This window comes from Tyto alba, unplaced genomic scaffold, assembly GCF_018691265.1.
Source record: "Tyto alba isolate M040663 unplaced genomic scaffold, T.alba_DEE_v4.0 Super-Scaffold_2, whole genome shotgun sequence".
In the NCBI taxonomy this organism is placed as follows: domain Eukaryota; kingdom Metazoa; phylum Chordata; class Aves; order Strigiformes; family Tytonidae; genus Tyto; species Tyto alba.
Window position 1 is genome coordinate 53,046,095 of NW_024881282.1, and position 23,351 is coordinate 53,069,445.

At 42.8% G+C, this 23,351-nt stretch overlaps 1 protein-coding gene across 1 annotated transcript in view; it reads left to right on the forward strand.

Moving 5' to 3' along the window:
* The first annotated feature begins 1,752 nt into the window (after positions 1 to 1,752).
* The window catches only part of WIF1 (WNT inhibitory factor 1), a 46,287-nt gene continuing 24,688 nt past the window's right edge, over positions 1,753 to 23,351 (forward strand). The window contains exons 1-2 of the mRNA XM_042793414.1: positions 1,753 to 2,117; positions 2,293 to 2,432. Coding sequence (XP_042649348.1) covers positions 1,985 to 2,117; positions 2,293 to 2,432 — 273 coding nt within the window. The 5' untranslated portion in view covers positions 1,753 to 1,984. The remainder of the gene's footprint in view (positions 2,118 to 2,292; positions 2,433 to 23,351) is intronic.

Genomic DNA, 23,351 nt, shown 5'->3' on the forward strand with positions numbered 1-23,351 from the left:
CTAGAGGGGGGGGCATTTCTGTTCGGGTACGGACGCCGACTCCAGCTCCTGGGCCCTAAGCTTTTCCAGCTGGGCCAGTTCCTAAGGAACCGGCCGAGGATTTAGGAGAACCCTGTTGCAGCCTACATCCATTCCTCAGGTAAACCTGTGCAAGTCACTCCCTCCCCGTGTGCCAGCTGCCTGCCAGTAAAATGCAGTGAAACTGGAAGGAAAAAGTGTTTGAAAGTGTTGGGAGGCGCACAGGTGCCTTGCAGGTGCTTGTATATGGAGAATGTAGAGATGTCATTGTAATGTTGTGCTCCGTAATTACAGGGTATTTATGAATGTATACCTATATATACATACACACACTATGTACATACTTATGTTTCTCTCTGGTACGCATGTGTGCTGCTCTGGGAAATTTGACAACGCAATCCCGAGCAGACAGAATGACAGAAATGAGGGAGGGGAACCTACTCCAGGACAGAAACAGCAATACGGGATTATCGAAGTGATGCTTTGACAGCAGCAGAAGCTTCCTCAGGAGGAGATGGAGGAAAACTCGGAGTACAGCATGACAGTGGGAGGGCAAGGTTCCTTCATGTGTTGAACTATAAACCTTTTGCTTATTAAAAAAAAAAAAAAAATCACCATTACCAGTGATGCTATGCTCTTTGGACATAGAAAAGAAAAATAATGACACAGCTCAGTACCTTTTCCCCGTGTGTAACCTGGCATGGCAAATTCCACTTGAATCGTTTTGTCTGGAAAAGCAAGACCAACTTCATGTTGTTTGCCATGACCTGAAGAATTCTGTGGCAGGCAGTTAATCCAGAGGTAACGTTTGCAGTCACACTGACAGGATGGGATGGAGCACAGCAGCATCCAAAGGCAGAAAATACCCTCTAGCTCCTTCCAGAACGTTACAGACAGAAACTTGGGGGTTTTACTCAAACTTTACCTGCTCTGGTTAGTTTTAGCTTTTTAAAAAAGGCTTGTTTTTTTCTTATGGAAGAATCCAGAAAATTTAGAAACATTACCTTTTATTCCTTCAAAAGGCATGATTCTGTTTAAATAACTTTTTGAGTAGAAAAGCTTTACTAAGTTCCTATACAGAGCCAGTTCCAGTTTCTGGGTAAATGGCAATATTTCAGCATTTTTCAGAGTCTCTGCTGTTCTCGAGACCTTCAGACAAATGCAGGGTGCAAGCCTTTTCTCTCTTGAGCACACTGTCCCCCTCGCCGCGCAGTTCCCCAGAGCCGGGGAGCGCTGTGCTGGCCACACCATCCGCCCGACGGCTCACGCCGCGGCCTGGCCTGCCAGGGCGGGCGGGCGCCTTCCCCAGCTTTCCCAAATCCCACTGGGAGGGGCCCCCCCCGGCCCCAGTCCCTTTTCGGTGACACTTCGCCAACCCTTGACTCACACACCGCGCGCACCGGGTGACCGCTACGGACAAACTGAGTTTCTTGAGACAGACATTAGTTTCTTCAACGATGCTTTTGTGACGGGGGCGGTGCCGTCTTGATTGCACCCGGGGGTGAACGTCGAGATGGGGGGGGGGGGGGGGGGACGACGACAATGGTGACGACACACACGACGATGACAGGCGGCACCTCGTGCGCAGCATGTGCCGGGCACGGTGACCCTCTGGCACCGTGCCCCGCGGCGGAGGAGCTGTGGGTCACGCACCGTGTCCCGCCACTCCCCCCCCCCGTGCCCGTGCAGAGGCGGAGTGCTGCCTGCATATTCCCCCCCACCCCACCCCCGCCGCTCACACGCCGCACCGTGGGAAGGAGCCCGCCCGAAGGAAGGGCTTCGCGAGCACCGAGCTCCTCACGGAACCCGCCCCCCCCCCCCCCCCCCCCGTGTCCGCCCCTCCCCGCACCCCCCTCCCGCCGCAGAGGGCAAGCGCGGCCGGAGCGGCAGCCGGCGAGCCCCGGGCGGGCGGACGGACGGACGGACGGACGGACGGGCGGACGGGCGGGCGGGCGGTGCGTGGAGCATGGCCCCGGCGGGGCGGCTGGGCGCCGCGCTGCTCTGCGCCGCCCTCAGCCTCTGCAGCCTGCGGGCCGCGCCGCGGCAGCCCGACACGCTCTACATGTGGATCGACGCCCAGCAGGCGCGGGTCCTCATCGGTAAGCGGGGCCGCTCCCCCTACCCTGACACCCCCCCCCCCCCCCCCAACCCCCCCATTTCCCCTGACCCCCCGCCCCAACCGGCTGCCGAGCGGCGGGAGGGAGCCCGGAGCGGAGCGCGGCTCGGCGGGGCTCGACGGGGCTGCCGCCCATCGCTCCCCTTTGCCTTTCGTAGGCTTCGAGGAGGATATTCTTATCGTGTCCGAGGGGAAGATGGCCCCGTTCACCCACGACTTCAGGAAAGCCCAGCAGAGGATGCCCGCCATCCCCGTCAGTATCCACGCCATGAACTTCACCTGGCAGGCAACGGGACGGGTAGGTGCGGAGACGGGGCTGAGGGGGGTGGGTGTGTGTGTTTAAAACCCAGGCAGGTGGCTTGGCTTTGGAATCGTGGAGGAAACCCTCTCCGAGGCATGCGTGGGTTGCCTGCCGTCCTGCCCCTCACCCAGACCCGCGTGGGCAACGCCATAAACCCCAGCGCCCCGCGGGGTCCCGGGGTGCGGGCAGAGAGCGGGGGGGGGGGGGGATTAGGGGAGCAGCGAGAAACGCAGCCAGGTCGCTGGGAAAGTGTGTTTGAAGGTGGGGTTGTGAAATACGTGGAGGAGCCGGGTGTCCGGGGCACGGGTGAAGTGGGGAGGCTGGTGTGGCGTGAGCAGACAGCTGGAGTTCACGGGGAAGACACCCGTTGCCTTTACTATTAGTAACATTTTACCTGGCAGTACTTACGTGGATGCAATTTTCTTTCAACTTTCTTTTAGCTTATGGACATATACCACAGTTTATTCACTGATCTCTATTTACTAAATGCGCACGCTTAATTTGTAGTTCTGGTAAATAATAGTTCTCTTCTGTAGACTTAATTTTGACAAGTTTAATTGCAAAACCATGTAAATCTGCAGTATATTGAATCCCTTTGGATTCTTATGTTGAAAAGATAAGAATGCGTGGCATATTTTCATGAAGAAACATATGTATGATTTGACACACTGACAACATATGTCAGATTTGCATAAGGCTGAAACACGATAGCGTACGTTATCATGGATACAGAAAAAAATCATTGTAACATAAGAATGATGGATAAAATTAATTCATTTTTACAATGCTGAACATTGACTTTGTACAATAAAGAGCTTGCTAAAGATGAAACAATGTATACCTTCAAATATTCAGTGAAAATTGGTTGTATAATTCAGCTAATTGCAGCTTCACAAGTTTGGTTGTGGTTGTTTTAAAATACTCTAACTACAGGACTTGTTTGGCTTGGAGGTGTTGTCTGAGGCTCTTGTAATTTTGGCTGTCCTCATGAAGCCTTTGAGTTTAGGAAATGCTTCACCTCCTCTTTTAGAGAGGGAGGGGAATGTGGAAAGACAAAACTTACTCACAAAGGCTAAGTGACTTGCTCAAGGTCTTTGGTGTTCCAGTCCAGCTTTACAGAGAAAACAACTTTGTATGCCAAGGGTTGGCATTTAAGTACCTAGAAATAATTAGGGTGTTTTGGGACTATATATCCTGCTCCGTTTCTCTGTCAGCTTCAGTTGCTGTCCATGATAAAACTACCTCTTTTATGGAAAGGAGGATTGAAATGTTATCCTGAACCCTGTCCTTCTTCTTTTGCCCTTCTTTCCTGTGCTCTCCTCGCCCTCCTTTGCTGGGTACAGGTAGCTCATTAGGAAAAGATGATTGTAACGCTGATTTCAGTGAGAAGAGCCTCAGGCTTAAAGACAGCATAGAGAGTGTTCCCCTTGATGTAACTTGCAGGAAGAAATCCCTTCTGAGTAGCAGCAAAGCTGTTTAACCCATTATTCCTCCTCCTCTTTGCTGAATTACTGGATTCTTGTTAGACAAAACATAATTAGGAAGTGAAATACCTAAAGGTTAAAGTAACATCGTTGCACTACTCTGTTCTGAGAACCCTGTGTTAACTTTCATATATTTATGGGTCAAGCAAGTGTTAAAACTGAGAGAAACAAGTGTTAAAACTGAGAGACTCTGCGTTTGGAGATTTTATATTCCCCTCTAGCTACACCTTACAAGTTCGTCTGTATGTACAGTCAATATAAACATTGGCACTCCAGGCTTATGGTTGTGGATATTTAGATACTTATGCAGATCTGCAGATGAAGAGCAAGATTTCAACCAGCAGCTAAACTAAGCTAAGCTAAACTAAGCTAAGCTATGGAAGGAGTTTCAACCCCCTAGTGTTTTAGGAGTTGGGGAAAAATGGACATAATTAGCATCCTAGAGAAAATGTCTGCTTTTTGGCATCATAAACAGTTCTGTTGGGTTTTGCATCCCTTAGAGGTGTTTGAGTACAGCTGCCTGTTACAGTTCTTGTCATCCTCTGTGGAAACCAGGGCACTTACTGTCCCAATGCCACCCAGCCCTTTACATAATGAGAAGGGACAGGAAAAAAAAAAATTAGTATTTCTTCTGTAGCCTGTAGGGCAACAACATCATTGCCCACAGCAGTTTTGCAAAGAGAAGTAGAATAAAAATTATTTGTGGCAAAAGAACAGGTTCTCCAGAATTTCCAATATTTTATGAGGGGAAGAAAAGAGTAAATTTTAATGTTCTTTTTCAGTGTTCTGTTTTGTTGTTAAGTATACATGTCCTTAGAAGTTTCCAATGACATGTCCAGGAAAATACTAAATACTTGCTACCTTTATTCTGGCAGAATACTTTTTTTCTGGGAATTTCCTAAGTCAGAGAAGGGGAAGTGGCAAGGGGAAGGGATGGGGGGGGAAAGGAGAAAAGAAGGAGTGGAAAGGAAGTGGAAAGCAGAGAAGAGAGGCGAGAAAAGAAGAAAAAGAAATGGAAACTAGTACTCTTTGAAAGAAGAAAGGCATTCAAGGTATTGAAGTACTAGACTTCTTTCTGTAAAACAACTGTTAACTATCATACAGTTGTCTTCTGCTTGGTAAAACTGAAATAATTTATTTTGTGAGTCTTGTATCTCGTGCCTTATAGACCTCTTAACCTTGTTTCTCACTTGAGATTTGAAGCCCTCTTTCCAAGGGCTCCAAGGTTTTGGGGGCTTTCAGTAGTATATGCTACAGCCTCTATCAGTAGTGAGACATTTTTTGGGGTCTATAGATATCAGACTTCTCCCAGGTTGGCACAGGAGATCCTGTCTATATCGTTACATGGTTCCTAGCCCTGATATCAAGAAGACAGGGGAGTAAGAGAGCAGCTGGGTGGGTGTGTGGCAGCCAGTCAAGGTCAACCCACTGCACCCAGGATCTTCAACAGAGTGGGGCTAAGTCTCCCCTGACATGCACCTTGCATCCCTGTTTACACCTGTGGAAAGTGGGTATAAATATCCCATGGGTAGTTTCCATCTACCTGCTCCTGGGATAAATAGTGATCGAAGTATGTAGGCGAGTAAATAATACAACCCAGGGAGTGGCAATACTTCTCAGTCCTGCACTGATGCATGTGTCCATATTCTAGTTCAAAAATGTCTGTTGAAAGCAACATTTTAAGGACTAGATTGTACCTGTATTCTGTGTAAGCTGAAGTGGTAAAAACCCACTACATTTTGATATTACGTTACTAACACAGTGGCCTTTGTGCCCTCATCCATTTTCTTTGGAAAACATTTTGTATGGTAAACAAACAAAGCCATTTTCACTAGAAAATGTTAACCAAAGAAAAGCATTAGTTGCTTTTAGTCCTTAGTCCATCACTTCTAATTAAATATTGGGAAATACTAGGGGAAACCCAAAATTTAAGGGTCTGAAGGTGCTGAATGACTACTTTTTCCAGTGGAGTCAGGATGAGCCAGGCTAGAGACTGCAGAAGGGGATTGTTATGGTTTTATGCTCTTTATGTTTTTACCTCTGAATTTAAACGTAAAATTACAAATGTTATGTTCTCTTTAGAAAAAATATAATCTGGGTAAATCAGTAGTTACAAAGATTGCTCCTTGATTTGAAAGGTTTCAAAAAACAAAAATCAGTGGTAATATATAGTAGGCATCTGTGTAACCACTAGAGCTCACTGGTGTGCTTCTTGCACTTATTCTGTATGTTTTTTGCAAAAGAAAGAATAACGACTTTTAGGAGTTTTTTCCTTTGGGGAAGACTGCAATTAAAGACATCCCGATGATAAGGGAGTAGACCCTATTATGCTAACTAATGCTGTGGCACGTTTCACAATGTCCACCAGTAGAAAGTACCAAAGGTTGCAGTGATAACGTCATCTCTACAGCATTTAGGAACTTATGACAAGTATTTAAACTCCAAATCCGCAAAACCCATTATGTATGCTTAACTTTCAGTGGGACTTCTGACAGCAATAAAATTAAGTTCACACGTGAGTGAATATTGTTGGGAGAAAACCATTAAAAAAAAAAAAAGCACAGGAAGCAAGTGCTCAGTGACAGAGCAGCATCCAGGTTGATTTAATAGATGAGAGATGAAAAAGGAAATCAAAAAGCAAGTTGTAATTTTTGTTATGTAGCAGTCTTTGGTCCGATCCACAGAAACAATCCGTCTGGGCCACAACGTGCCCAGGCTGCTTTCTTCCTTTCAGATGCAGCAGAAGTATTTGGGGTCAGATGGATTATTGTAGCAGCTTGTTTCCTACTCCCAACTGTCATGAGTACCCCCACGGCTCCTCTCCTGTTGCACAGTTGAATGCGTGCCCATGATGTGACATCTGAATACTCAGTCCTGTGCTGGTGCATGAAGGGGATGCGGCCTATGTGCCTGGAGGATGCATGTATGTATCTCATGGTGCATGGCTATCGCATGTATATTGCGTGCTAAAGATCTATCCAGCCTTGTGCTGCTGGGTGAACGCAGCAATATTTTGTGATACAGCAGTGGTGGTTCTGCGCTGTGACAGGAGATATGCGTGTGTGCACAAGGGGATCAAGTGCTGGGGAAAGGTCTTTGGTCTGGGTGTGCTTCTGGTGACAAGAGCACAAGTGTCAGGAGGTAAGGGTGCATCCCAGCACATAGTCTTGAGGGTCCTTAGAAGAGGCAGTTGGACCTGTCCCTACTGGAAAGTCTGGGTTACTTCTGATCAAAGCATTACTGATAACCTTCAGTAAAGCAAAAAGATGCCCACCTCTTAAGAAGAAGGAATATATGTAATCAGTGCAATTTATAGCATCGTTTCTATATTGTAAAGTGGATCTTAGGAACTGTATATAATTACAGCTCTTGGAAGCTAGTTCTGATCTCAACAATGTGACCATCAACCCCAAATAGCTCAGCTGATTTCTCTGAAATTACCTTATATTACTGAGACGTATACTGATCATGAAGATAAAATGGAATATCCAGCTATGCCAGGAGAAGTTTTGTTTCCTTGCCCAGAGTAAAGCTAACAACACTACCTATTTTAAGGCGTTATTGATGCAATTGGGTGCTCCATTCAAACACCACCATTTCCCTGATAAACTGAAAGAAAACAAAGAACAGTGAATTTCAAAACATGTAATTCTTCAAAGGAAACTTTTCTTCAAAGAAACTGCTGAACTTTTTGTAAATATCTTATTCATACCCAGTGATTACAATGATGCTTTTCAGCTTAAAAAAATGTCTTTTATGTACAACTTAGGGATTTTTTCCAATAAAAGTATGGCTGTTCTGGAAGTTTGGTCAAGGCAATCGCATAAACTCACACTCTTGGGATTTACAGTAGTACCTTCATGGTGGTTTCATGTCACCAAACAGAGGAAATACTTTGTTTTCTGACCTCTGTACCAAAATTTCCATGTGGAATGTGAAGATGTTTACGTACTGTGAGCATGATTTTTAGACAGGGGGTTCTCATATCGAGAGCACAGCTCCAAACTAATATTTAGATTCTGCTCAGCTGTGGTATTTTGCATCTCAGTGTTGTAGACATGCCACCAGGGATCAAAGTAATGATGTAGAGATCCCACTTTCTTAGTAAAGCAGGCATGTGCCAGCCATCTGTTGTATCTGCTGATAGAAAACAGCAGTAAAGTTTCTCAAAGTTTTGCCAAGAAGAAAAGGGGGGGATTTATTGCTCAGCAGAGATGAGTTACAAGGCACCTTGTAGTGTAAGCTACATCTGGTTTCCATAGTAATTTACATGGTATATGTGTAAACTACACAATTATTGTTTTTACACAGCAGTGTAAAGCTGCACTAAAAAAACGTTCTTCAAGATTTTAATTGTTTATCCTTTCTATAAATATTCTAATACATTTTTAACAAAACAAGTTTAAGTAATAAAACATTTTCACTACTTTTACAGTAGTAACTGCATTGTACAATGTAACTGTTGAAAAGCACTGGCACTAACAGGACACCCCAAGCTTCAAGGCTATATTTTGTGAAAACACACAGATTTCTCTCTCCATGTTACTAACAGTTTTTCTGAAGTATAAAATCCAGGCTGTGTTGCTTTCCTCTTCTTTGTGGAAGTGAAAATGTTTTCTGTCAACATCACCTCTTTTTTACAGACAGTTTCCCAAGTATGTTCTTAGTAGTCTAAAGTTAATGCCATTACAAGTAATGACATGGAGTAAAAAGTAAGAACTAACCATAACGAGAACTAACTGGAAGAATTTTAATGTATTTAAGTTCTTCTCTTTCCAAAGAGTTTTTTTTGGGTAGCTACGACTATGTATGACTTGCTTCTAGCCAAAACAAATGTAAGAAACCACACTCTTCCTAGGGCATGCACATATGTAGAGAATATGGTGTGACCCAGAGCTTTCAAAACAGTGATATGTAATAGGTACTTGAACAGAATGTAATTTTGAACAGAATTTTAAGTATTGTATACCTTAACTCAGAGCAATGAGTTCCTGATTAATATTTTTAAAGCTTTTGAGAAAATGCATCTCAAAACCTTTTTTGTTTCGCCTTCCTGTGGCTTTACATTTGGCTTTCCAGGGTTTTTTCTTCTTTTATTTTCCTTTTTGTGTACAAATTACACCTTTTGAAAGATGCTACTTTACTTCTATTAGTCTCTTTTATTCTGCTGTTCAATCACGTTGGATTTTTTGTTTTGCTGCATTTTTTTTGTTTGCTTGTTTTCTTTTTAACTGTTTATTTGATCATCAGATTGTAGCCCAGACATGTTGGGAAGTGCAGTCACCCAAAATGCACAACAAAGAATGGGCAGTTGCATTGCAATACTTAGTCTTTCTGTAACAAAACATGCAGTGTTCTTTGCAGTGAATTATATAAAATGTCATAGCGGTCTGTTGCTGCAGGTATGTATTTCACTAAAAGTCGGAGATAGCTTTATTGGTATTTTTTGTTATGTAAATGGATTTCTTAAAAATTGTAAATGGAAGAAACACAAAATCAATCACATTTTTGATAGGTTGTTGAATGTTGAAACACAAAATCAATCACATTTTTGATAGGTTGTTGAATGCAAAAACTTTGCGTTTTTTCCTTTCTGTTTGGTTTGTGGAGACCAACATTTTGAAATCTTAATTGTAATGAGCTGTGATTCCAATAAAATATGTGTAATAATGTATGTAATAATGGAATGAAAGACTGGCACTTCCTGTACGAAATAAAGTTGAGATCCATGTACAAAAAGCACCTGGGCTATCAGTGACACTCTGAGCTGAGCTAATTGTATAAAGTAGCAGAAGTCCTGCTCAATGAGTGCGCGTGCATTGAGATCGGATGGGTTTTCCCCTTAGGTGGCACCCTGGCAGATGATGCACGTGAGCTGGCAGTCCTACAGGCCCTCTGCCTGCGTCCCTGGCCCTCCCAATCTCTAATGAGACCTGTCAGCCTGCAGAAGAACCTGCAGAAGATTAAGCCCTTTCCTTACACTTCATAGAGGAAGGAGCTAAATAAGGAAAAACTGGCATGTCCTCAAACTTCTGTGAGGCATGTTCCCATCCCTTCATACCCTTTCCCTGCACTCACTCCAGTAAGTCCATGTCTCTCTTGCGCTGGGGAGCCCGGGACTGGCCCCAGCACTCCAGGTGTGTCTCACCAGGGCTGAGCAGAGGGGAAGGATCACCTCCCTCGACCTGCTGGCAACGCTCTGCCTGATGCAGCCCAGGAGGCTGCTGGCTGCTTTTGGCACAAGGGCACATTGCTGCCTCATGGTCAACTTGGTGTCCACCAGGACCCCCAAGTATGTTTCTGCCAAGCTGTTTTGCAGCTGCTTGGCCCCCGGCATGTACTGATGCCTGGGGTTGTTTCTCCCCACATGCAGGACTTTGCAATTCCCCTTCTTGAACTTCATGAGGCTCCTGTCAGCCCATTCCTCCAGCCTGTTGAGGTCCCTCTGGATGGCAGCACAACCTTCTGGTGTATCAGCCATTCCTCCCCATCTTGTATCATCTGCAAACATACTGAGGGTGCACTCTATCTCAATGTTAAGGTCATTAATGAATATGTTAAATGGTATGAGACGTAGTACCGACCCCTGAGATACACCACTAATGACTGTCCTCCAGTTGGACTTCGTGCTGCTGCTAACAACCCACTGAGCCTGGCAGTGCAGCAGTCCACCTCACTTAATGTAAATTCCACTTCCTCACTTCTTCTGTGGGGGTGTAGCGGGAGACAGTGCTGAAAGCCTTACTAAAGTCAAGGCAAAGAAAATCCACTGTTCTCTTCTCATCCCCTAAGCCAGCCATTAATGCAAAACGGGCCAGGCAGGATCACAAAACTGAGACTGGCTTGTACAATCATAGTGAAGCAGCAAACCGAAATCTGTCTCAGGAAAAGTAATATAAATAAAGCAAAGACAGTAATACTGTTGTACAGAGGCACTGAGAAGACTTTATCCAGCCATGATACCTGAAATCCACCATAGCATGTGTGTTCATAGTCCATTCATAGAAGACCAATTAGCTGCACAAAAACGCTGAGGAAGGGGTTACCTGACAAGTCTGTCTGACTTGTGCAGAATAGAAATGCCTTAGTAAAGGCTTACACAGATTTGGGGTGGATTTCTTTCAGCAAAACCCCTGGATTTTTTACATACAGTATGAAAGTTTGCTTTGTTTTGCAACCAACTGGTGGAATCCATCATGTTTGGCCGTACAAGGAAAAGTGGGCAATTACCTTCCAGCTGCTTCAGCACTTGCTGCCATCACTGCCAAATACTTCAATAAATAACTTAGAAACCAAACACTGCTTTCAGAGCTGGTCCCACAAATCCTCTGAAGTTGTCCCTTAGCCTGGATAAACAGCTAGCTAAACCCAACCGATCCTAAAGGAAATAAATATGCCTGACATCAAAGCTGGCAATCTCCCAGCCTCAGGTTTTGGCCCATCACCAGGGAAAACAAACTCCCCCAAACAGCAGCCCACTAATGAGAAGACCTGTCACCAGCTCTGAGCGCTGAAGCACAGAAACCAGTAGCAAGAGCAGCAGAGCCAGCCTTGTCAACCGTGGCTGGCCAGAGGAGGACAGAGCAGGCTCTGGGACCATCCTGATCACCACAGAATGAGTTCAAAGCATTCAGTACTGCGATTATGAACCTGTTTTTTCTGAGAACATGAGGACCACATGGAGAGATCACAATTTGTTGATGAACAGGAGAAGACAGGCTCTCACTGCAATGGTTTCTACTTGGTCTCGACTTGAAAATGTGTGAATATTGGTATAGTCAATGGGGATCTGAGACTAAAAACCACATAGGCAAATAATCAAGTCCACTGAACACCTTCAGTAAGGAGTACAAGTACCAACTTCAGCCTATTCCTTTTAAACTGCAGTAAACACTGCTTTAATTTTTCCAAGTTTGAGCCTTAGCCAGTTCTCTTTCTTGCAGAGGTTCTGGGAAATAAATTGAACTGTTGAAACAGAGTCCGTTTGAGTGACCAGGTTGAAACAAATTTATTTTTTCCTTGTGAAGCCACAGATACATCAAATAGCTGCAAGCAGCTATGTGTCTGCAGTATTCCACACAGGGACCTTCAGAGAGAACAAGCAGGTTGTACAGCAGATCACACTGGCATCTGCCAGAGAGGAAGGAGAGGCAAAATACAGTTACTTGGGTCTGTAATCACAAGTAACAGATGAAATGCATAGCCACATTTAGTGTTGGGAAATAATTTTCTAGCAGGGCATGCTGACCATTACCTTGGTTAATTTTTTTTTTTTTGGTTTGTTCTGGATGTTTTTTTATCTCGTTCCTTCCAGTTTTGCACAGGAACATCTATTCAGGTTGATCAGATTTGTGTATTGGCAAAGGAGTGTAGCTGAAAGCCAACATATTCCTCCCCTCCAGGCAGCGCTGTGCCCTGTTGGTATTAAGTAAAGAGTGGAGAAGATCATATTGTCCCTTACAGATAGAAATGAGAGGCCTTCATCACATCAAGAACCACTCAGGTTTCACATTTTTACTTGACATAACAGTAGCTTTCCTTCGATGGGACAAAGCTTGTGCCTTATCTTGCCCACTAATTGAGTTCACATTTGAATTGTGTCAGTGTGAATGTCCTGTTTAGTTAAGGGACCCTTTTAAATTGTCCTGCCAAACATTTGCAGTCAAATAAACGTCATAATTTATATAGTTGGTGCCATGATGCCACTGTTCTTATGATTTCTTTAGACAGCAATTAATTGAAACCTAACAGTAGAATCACAAGATTTAAAACATTCCTAGGTATTTAACTTACATAAACGACACCTTTATTCATCCAAAAGTAAGGTTTTCTCGTCCTGTAAAATACAATCAAACAGTATAAATTCATCCAATTAAATTAATGGGGAAATATTTAAAAAGAAATCTGAAAGTTTGCTGGCAGGAGGAATGGTTACCTGGAGGTCTAGAGCTCACAGCCTCTGCAAGTTTTTGTGAACTCTCTGTTTCTCCACCTCTCCACAATCCCAACAACTCCAACAGAAACTTCTGTTTCAAGGTTTATGCATGTTTCTTGTCTCTGTCGGCAAAGGTAACTTCAGTAAGGTCTTTCCCCCCGTGTTGGTTATGGGCAGGTGATGGAGCCTACCCAGGTTCTTCAGGATTTCTTTCCCTCCCCAGGACAGAGGTCTCATGAAGAGTGGAAGCAGAAAGCCAGTTTTTTAAGGTATGGAAAGAAAGGGATGGCCATTGCCCTTTGATGAAAGCAGAATTCTGAGATTCTTCCCTCTCTGTTTCCTGTGTAACCACTCCCCATTGGGACAGAAGAGGATCCCCAAATTAAGCCTCTCTGATTGAAGGAGAGAGTTATGCCAGTCTTCTGCTCAGGCTGTGTCTGATTATTCCACCCAGGAGAGGGGAAGGTGGAGAAAGCAAACAGTCCACAGGGGCTTCCCTGAGTGTGGTGAGACATAGAAAGGAGGGCTGGAGCTTTTCTTATAACCTAAGCAGAATTTATTGAACTGCTATTCAATTGTGAGAGTTTACAAGACTGTATCACACATTATTATTTTGCCTTGACAATAAATCTGGTTTTTCTACCCCAGCCACTTTCACAGGACAGTTTACTTTAAATGCATAAGCATCTACTCTGATGATACAAGCAGCAGAGATGTTTAGGTGAAGCTTGCTTTTTATCTCTGATTACAGACTTCCAGATAAATCAGATTTAGTAATGGTATACTCAAATTAGTTCCTGTGATAAAATATAAGTTATATTTCTTCAAGCAGAAGATGAGCTACTGACCACTCTCAATAGAAAATATTTGAAGAAATTTTTCGAAAAAGCAAAAAGCCTTGGATTAAAATTTGTACAAACTGCGTGTTGAAAACTCAACCATTAACTAAACATACTTTTCAATATATCATGGAAAATGGGCCTTCTAACTGAGGTGCATTGTTCACCTGTTGTCCTTCAGAAGTACGGTAATAGCCTGAAGCTAAATGATAATTTCTCTGAGAACAAATTTCTACTACTTTAAAAATCTTCCTCTGAAAGCTTATGTGGATATTTGCATATGACCGGCATGGTTTGGGCCTGAGAGTTTTTTCCATACACATTTCCCAAAAAAACATTTCTAATTAATCTTGTGATCAGCAAGTTGTGGCATTGCAGTTTCTGCCACCCCTAATTCATACGCATCTCTGTTTGTTTAATACAGTTGAAAGGTTACATCAACAAACTATTACATTAGGGTAGTTGGCTTTCATGTGCAAGCATATTTTCCCTGGACCTCTGTATATCTTGTACTGCACAGCTTGCAACTGTGTGGTTTAATGTGTCCAGTTGACTTAATGGGACGGTTTTTCAAAGGCTACTCAGCGTTTGTAACAGCCGTTCACTCTGAGGAAACCTGCAGGACTTCAGCACCAGTTCTTTGATTGTATAAGAGTCACAGTTACAGAAGAAGCTGCATGATGTTATGTCTCATAGATGAGGATTGGTATGGGCTCATGCACTTAATGAAGTTTTAATGTCCTGTAAAACCAGAGATCATGTACTTAATGAGGTTTTAATGTCCTGTAAAAACAGAGGCAGAGTTCAGTCTGGACATACAGCATTATTCACTGGTATTTCCATAAGATTTATTGAAACTTTTTTTTTTTTTTGGTTAATAAAAGTGTGTTTTGTATAGCATTTCCTCAGTTTCCTTAAAAAAATAAAAAGATTGAAAAGTAGAAACAATTAGGAAAAAACCCACTTTATTCCTCAGAGATTTAAAAGTTTGAAAATAGTTTGCATATTGCTTAAACTTAATCCCATTGTCTAGACAGCAGTGTGTCCCTTCTCTGAGTGGAGCAGATGGGATCTCCTTCCCTGCACACTGGGGAGGGGGGTGGAAGTCCCTCTTCTGAGCAGATCTGAAGGGAGCAGGTTGTGCGGCATCTTCCTCGGCTGCCGTGCTCCCGAGTTGTCCTTGCGTGGTCCTTCTCTGGTACCTCTTAGGAGATCCACAGGAGGGAGCCCATATGCTGTGTGCACCACCGTAACGGCGAAGGCTGTTGGAGGAGAGTCGGGCTCCCTTGATTCAGGAGTGCATATGTTCCAGTCTGGTTTGCCTGAGCACCTCGCGTGCAAAAGCAGCAGAGCACGGGCCTCACCTTTGCACCAGACCAGCGCCAGCCTTATCTGAGACAGGTCATACCCCAACCAGTGATTTCCTCACTGGCAAACTATATGTATGGTTGGTATGATCACAAAAGCCTCCTGGTGCAGCATCCGTGTGCAGTTTCTTCTGTAAGACACTGTACATCTTTCATAAGATGTGCCAAGGCAGCCACTTGAAAACAGATGTGCAACCTAGCCTAAATTCAGCTTCACAGCACACTGAAGTGGCATGCCACATTCGGAAAAGCAGCACTTGGCTTGTCTCACTTTCCCGAGAGACACGTCATATTCCGTTTAAAGAGTACAGCTCCCTGGTCACGTTAAAGAAACGTGTTTTGTAATCCAGTGGTGCTCCAAATAAACCTGTTAACACGAACTGCCACAAGCTTAAAAACGTGACAAACCGGAGTCAACTTGAATTATTCCCGGTGTTTCCACATGACAGCTCTGGCAGTGCTGTTGGGAATGAGCATGCCCTATCTGGGTGGAGGTTCTGTTGGTCTCAGCAGAGCGTTGGAGGAACCATCTTCTTGGTGATAATTCTCAGTTTAGCTGCTTTCCCACACCAGGATAACAAAATTGGATGTCTGCCAATGGCATGGGAACAGTTCACTTCGCTTCCAGTGCCATTCCACAACAGCTTCAGCCAGGCTGGCAGCAGACACTGTCCCATCTTCTCTCCCATTCCTGGTCACATATTTCTGTTCTTTTTCTTGTGCCGGTGCTGATGTGGCTGCTCAGGGAGCTGCTCTGGCTGAAAACAAGTCCTGCCAAAAGAATTGATTGACTTTTAACTTGACATGCTGTCTTGGTTAGCTCATCACACAGCCACGTCTGAAGAGGGGTGGGACTGAAATGGCACAGTCTTAGGCTACCTTGAGCTGCCCTGGTGCAGTCCCAGTACTGTGAGCTACAGAAAATGTGGCAAATCAAATCAAAACAGAGAGACAACTCCCAAACCCCAAGCATCTTCTAACTGGCAGAAATTCAAGAAGAACCAAACAAAATGGACTCAGCTGACTGGTATCTCAGTGAGTCCTGCTGCAGATGTCAGGGAGGGTTTGAGCCCCAGGCTGCTGTGCCAAGCACTGTCTTTCTGTGCCCTGTAGTGATGCAGAGAGCAGACATGAAAGCTCAGCAAGGTTTGCAGTGTGGGGCGTCATTCTGCTCTCGTGTTTCTTTCTTCCTGAAGGTACCATGGCCCACACTCAGCCCAGAGCTATTCACTTCATTTGGTCAATAAAGGCTGGCCTGGGAGCTTTGAAGAACCTCCAGCAGCCTTTGCCTCCAGCAGAAGTTAGGGATTGTCAGCACACCCAGGATGTATTGAGTGACAATAAGGACAACTGGACCTTGGTCTGCAAAAGCAGACCAGATTTATCGTAGCTGTTTGTCAAGGAATAAATGATATCTCTGATTTTAGCAAAACTCTTTAATCCCAAATGGGGCAGTTATAACAACAAAAAACAAACAAACAAACAAACACACCAAAACCCAAAGCCAAACAAAACCAGAAGGATGTAACTTTCCCAAAATAAACTTCATACCTTTTGAATAGGACTCATTCCTGTAGAGGGTTTGTCTGGAAACTCAGCTTGACCCTGGCTGTCATAACTCTTCTTATTTTCTTTCATCTTCCTCAAAAGGGAGATTGCCCTGGTAATGCTAGCACTGCCTGTATCAGAACACTACTTCTGTCTTTTGCCGAGCTCATCTGCACAAAACTTTTAAATTAGAAAGTGCCAGGACTATTTCTTAATCCCGTTGAAGAAGGGGACCATAGCAGAAGGAGAAAAAAATGAAAACCAGCATGGTTCTTTGCCATGTTCATCATCTGGATCCCCCTCTAAAGAAAGATTGTGATAAGAAGATAGGGAAGGCAAAAAGGACAGGCCTTGAAGAGCAGGAAGAGATTGGTACACTAGCAGTGGCTAGGGGCAGAAGGAAGACTTTTTTGATAAGAGGATTTCTCCAAATAACTGTTGCTAAAACTCAGTGGAATGATGCCAAGTGCAGAGAACTGTCTGTGTTCAGCAGCACAGCCCATGTGCCGCAGTGAAGTTCAGGACTCACCACCTCTCTGGGGTGTGACTGTGCTAGAAAACCAGCGTGGAGAAAGTCAGCAGGATCCAGGCCATGTGAAGATGCTGATGCTGCAAATAGACTCCATCAGCACCCAGGGAGAGAGAGAAAGGTAGTTCAAGACAGCAGGTAAATCAGACTCTGGCTGGGCTGAATTTTCTTCTGCAAGTGCTGGTCTCTCTCATCTGAGTGTACAAGAAGTCGAGGATGAGCTGGATTTAAAGAAGATACTTAATTTAAATGCTGGGAAATACATTGGACTGTTCTGGACCTTAACTCAAAAGACTGGACCCTGTGAGACCGATACCATAACCCAGGGATGAAGCTGTGCAGACCCTGCCTGTGGAAACAGCCTGACAGACAGAAAAGTTGTTTGTAGAAACTGTTTAGTTTCTCATCAGAAACTGGGGATAAGGTAATACTTCCCTGCTTTACTGTGAAGATAAGTCCATCTTGCTTTGAAAAATTCAAAGTACAGTTACAGAGAACATAGGTATGTGGAGGCCTGTGTGGTACATGGAAATATTACAGTAATGTATGTCCACATGCTGAGGTCTTGTCTCAGTAGACAGACCAGTGTGATTTCAGGTACAACAGAAAAACACACAAGTTCCTTTTCAGACACACTGATCAAATGTTCTATTTAAACACCAAATTCAGTTCTTCTTTCAAGGTAGTATCTAGAATTTGCTTTGGTCAATGACAGCCTGTAAAACAAGAACAAAATTACTTTGGATATTCACAAACAAAAGGCATTTGAAAAATCCATGCAGCAGATGTTAAAAGAGGGCAGTGTTAAAGAAGTCTTTCTAAAAACTAGTTAGGAAAGAGTTGAATTTTTTTCAAAACCTTTTCTCCATAACTTTTAAACACCCACTTGCTTGGAATACAAGGCTAAAGACCATTATCTACTGAGCAGTAAATAAAGGAACTTTGAGGTGCTGCAAGCTTTCTGTCAGTTGGGTATACGAAAATGGAAGTGTCTCCCTTTGAGACCCCAGAAGGACTCCAGTCTGACAGAAGCTGCGGTGAGATTTCATAACTTTTGAGAAAGTTCATTGCTTACATTTTGAGGAGAGATATTTATTATACAGGAGTGCTAGTTAAAGCCAAGAGTGAAACACATGGACTCAATAAAGGCCCAATTACGTGACCTTTGCTGTTTGCCACGCTTTTAACTTGTGTAAGTTATTGATTACGCTTTCATGAGATCATAATCAGAAGGTTGTTCTTTGGTAATGGTGTGCTAGAGGAGCTTTATCCTCAACTTCAAAGCTGTCCCGAGAGGCTTAAGAAAAAAGCGTTGGAAGTTTGAAGCACGGCCAAAATGAATCTGTGTGTATTATCCAGGTTTACCACCATGCAAGAGGTGGATTAGCTTATTCTTCAGCTGTGAACTTTCTCTTGTCACACCAGATGAGCCACCATCTCTAAGGTTTACATTTGTGCTTTTAAAAGTATTCTGTTCAGTTAAATGTAGTATCTGCTCAGATCTCCAGCATAACTAGTCTAAATGCTTGTTAGTGCAATCGTTTCCTTAGTTGTAAAGGTTTTATTGAAATTATTTTACATTCTCTGAAAATAATTTTCAGGCTAATTTATTAATTATAAATAAATCTGTCCAGAGCCTTGAACTGCAAACAGTCTGTAATTTTTGTAAAGATGCACTCCCAGGACCAGCCAGCCAAGGTTTTCACTTGTTTTTCAAGCTGTGAGGGAAAGAAAATAACCTCATAGTTTATTCTCAATGTAGATAGAGCCACATAGATGTGTTGCAGGTGCCAGTAGTAGACCTGTATAGCATTGTTTTGTTAGGACCTAACCTGATGACACAGCATTTTAGTTTTTTTCTCTGAGGAGCAGTAATAATTTCCCCCTTTTTTATTAGCCTTAGGAAATAGGCATTTTGAACATCCCTGATAATGAAATCTCCTCTGGAGAGACCATTGATCTTTTGCTGAGTGACAAAAGGATGAATTAGCCCTTGCTGTGATAGAATAAGAAATAACTTTTCAGGAGAATAGCTTTTACCAGCTCTCAGGATACCAGAACAATATGATTCATTAAATATTTGAAGATAATGAAGGCTTGTGTATCTTCTACTTTTTTTAATCTGAACTCTTAATGCTATTTCTCTTGGTGTATTGTTTGCTTCTCTTCCCTTTGCCAAAGCAGAATTATCTAATTTTCTTATGTAAGACAAGAGAGAAAACAATTTAAAGGAAACTTATTTAGCGCATGTACATTCCAGCCTGGTTTATGCTGAGAAATATCAATCCTTGCTAGAGGTTTTCAAGATGTAATTAACTGTGCATATTTATCAAAAACCTGGTGATTTTGTCTCCTTTTAGCGTAATTTTCTCGAAAGTAACTCTAGTGAAGCAGTAATAAAATACGTCACAGAAAATCTGTAAATTTGTTTGACTTTTTTTTAAGAAATCCTGCGTACCACATGGCTTTGTATCAGTGTATTTGTACTTACCTGGAAATTGCTGTGGATCTCTTTGCCCGTATGGTGCTTTCCAAGGCTTTAGCCTTGTGGAATGGCCCCACTGTCCCCATTGCAGATACCTACTGCATTAAGGGATTGACTCTGATCTAAAACAAAATCATATTTTCATTAGCAGGCTAGTGATGGACAGGAATGTGCAACAGGCATTTATTGGCCCACTGTTTCAGGTAGCTTGCTTTTTCTGCGTGCGAGGATGAATTTCAAAGTTAATGTTCCGCTGGTGTACTTGGATTTGTCTTTTTCACTGGTGTCCCTCTTGAACATCATTCTTTCTGCCAAGCCTTTCAGCTTCCAGTCTCAGGTTGGTTTCAAATGACCTTTTCAAATGCTAGAGTGCTTCCAGAGCTCAAAGTCTGGTGAGAGAAAATACCAGCTCAAAATCACCAAGTAGCCGCTGTTTCCCATGTCTCCCAAACATCAGACAACTGCCAGAAACTCAACTGCTAAATGTAATCTAAATCTATTACTTTGTGGCCTTATCAAGCTTCTTGACAGCTATTTCTTCATATTACTTATATTTACAGAGATTATTTTCTCATTATTTGGAGGAAAGGCTAATGTATTCTGCAAAGATTTCTGTCCATCTCTCCTGTGCAAAGCATTCTTGAAAGCCTGCAGTGTCACCTTTGAAAATCTAGGGCTCCTTTTGATAACAACCAAGAATTTTCTCCTTTCAGCTTTCTCAATCATTCTGTTGGAGGATCTGATCTACCATCCACAGCCACATGCCACAGGAGTTATTAAGCACCAGTTAGTCATCTTCCATTGACAAAGTCAGAGAGTTTTTGTACCATTCTTCTTCTAAAAGCAATAAAACCACAAGTGGTTATTGTTGAAAGTTGCACGCAGGCATTCACTCTGTTGTTACAAAAGTCTTCCTCCTCATGCATGGATTTTCTTCAGTCTGCCACAGTTTTCTTAACATGAAGAAAGCAGACATAAAACAGGCTCTCCAGAGTTGTGTGCATTTTACCACATCATTTTGCAATTAACACTGTCACATAATGTATTTTTCTTTGAGATTACCCATTTTGCTGAATTCTAATTTGGGTCTGTTTTCAGAAACACCAAAATATCTCTATTTTTCCTTTTGTGTGAGTCTCTGCTTTCATTAATCCTGCTGCTTCAGTTCATTCCAATACCTTTAGCAGCTGGTACTGGAAAATGGGCCGGTTACCCTGTCTTCTGTGTAACTTGGTTTTCTTCAAGTGTGTTTCTGTATCACTTCATATTGTTAAGCACGCCTCTGACTTTGGGACTACCTAGTGGAGGCTGATGGCAAGTCCCTTTGAGCGTCACACTGAGGTGCAAAAAATGGTTTACCCACTCTGTGACAGGACTAATTAGCAGGTAAAGCAAAGCTGCCTTCCCTAGCAGAAAAATGAAACCTTGTAGGCAGACACTTTATTATCCACATGTATAAGGAGGCATCATAACGTTGCTGATTACAGCAGTGTCTAGACTGCACCACAGTAACAAAATGTGCTGCTGACATACATACTCATACCCTGGCCAGACTCCTTCAATAGCCTGGTATGTGCAGTATGTCTACAGCCTTGCCTCTTTGTTGGAATTCATCTCATTTTGCTTCATGCTTCATCTTGGAACATAGACGGACCAACTTCTCTGACCTAAGGCAGTTAATATCTTGGAGAAGCAATGGCCCATGCTGTAAACACCTGACAAACACATACATTGCCTCACTTTGTGATTTTATTTATGACATATGCAGCTGTGAGCATCTGCTATGGATAATGCATCCTAGAATCTTCTAGTGTGTGCGTAGCCAGAAATATCCATGGATCTGGGACAAAAAGGAACTTTTTTTGATGAGTTTCTTTCTTTAAATGTAGAAAATTGGTGTTAGGGTGTATTTCTCATTTAACTGATAACAGAATAGAATATTTAGCACTGATCTCTTTAAAATAATGAGAAGAAAATATAGTTAATTTCTTACTTTTACTTGCAAAGCTAACACACATTCTCTTTTCATTGTTAGAAAGGCTGCGGATTCCATTAGGTTATTGAGCTGTGACATACAGCAGCTTAAGTTACTCTGCTTCAGATACTACCATTACTTCTAATCCTACATCATCTTTCATGTAAAATGAAGAAAACTTAAAGCACATTCCTGTGAATGCTTTGATTAAATATGAAACAAAACCAAGGTAGGCACGACATGGCACCTGAGTGGTAAGAAAACTCTGATGCAGTAGATCTTGTATGGAGGAGTGGAGTTTTTTAGGAATTTTAAATGTATATCACTTAAAACCAAACTGCCGACAGATGTTTGCTACAATACTTATTAGAGGGCTTCGTTATTTTTATAACCTTTTAAATTCCTCTGATTTATAGAAAACAGCCACTTAAAGTCCATAAAAGTTAATTGTAACCATGGAATTATTTGCCTAAACCAAAATTTCCTCCCTTTGCTGAGGGCTTTGCCCATATGGGGAACTGTTAAAGGGCAGCTGCGCGGGGCTACCTGCTGCCTGAAGGCTCTGAGTCCCCAGACTGTTCATGCAAGGTCTGCAGGGACCCTTGCCTCAGTTTCTGAGGGTCTCAAACAAAGTCTTTATACCAAAGTAAAGCATATTCTTCCTTGAGTGATTCCTGAAGTCAAGCCAAAACCAAAATGTCTTCTGTGCATGCAGAGTGTGCAATTGTCAAAGATCAGCAATTTATCTCAAACCTCATTTCCTCCATCACCTCTGATAACACCATTCCTCTAAGATTTAGCTTCTCTACCAAATTTTGCCTCATGTGCCAGACAGTTCATAGGCTGACTTAAAAAAAAAAAAAAAAAGCCACAAGAAATTTTTTATAATGGAAAAGGGATTATAGATTATGGGGTTTTCCCTTTTATCTCTCAACAATATGCAAGGAAATTTTGTTCTCACTACCAGGTCACTCACAATGACCACTTACAGCACAAATTATGGTAGACCCTAGACAATATTTTAATTATACAGAGCTATCATTTCAATTAACCATCATGACTAAATTTCATGCTAGGCTGGAGCATGGTAAATATTTGCTGAGATCATGTTGTTTGCTTTTCAGTCATGATGATTAATGCAAGTTAATTGACAATCAACTCAAATACAGTAGGACAATACTGGAGACTGGATGTAGGGATTGTGTCAAGACAGATTTTTTCCAAATAGATAGGATTTATGGCAGCCAAGTCTTGTTTCAGATTTGCAGGTTTGAGGAGCTAAACTACTCTACTCCACTGTGCAGCTTCTCTGTGGTTTTTGTATATAATTTTTATATCAAAATTTAACCAACTCAGTCCAGCACATGTGATTTGCAAACATATTCTGCAGCACATGGCTTCATAACTTTGACATCATGCTAGCTGGATCTACCTGAAGTGTTACAGGTCTTCTTAGGCACTATAATTTCAATAAGTTCAGTTTTTGTCAACTCAGCAGATGTACAAACCTTTGTTCAGAAATGGTGAGAGCAGGTATCTCCCCCCAGCACAATGCATGACTTTCCTCCTGAGCAGCCTGTTGCTTCTGCAATGTCTCTTCTCATCTTTTTAATCTATGAGCAGAATGTTCTCCTGCCTCCGGCACTAATCACTGCTACACCTCTGCTCTGGTTAGAGGAATTCCTTCCTTGTAAGGTGATGAGTACTGTGTCTTATGCAGCAATCGGTCCCCTTTCTTTTTGTCTTTGTCCTTT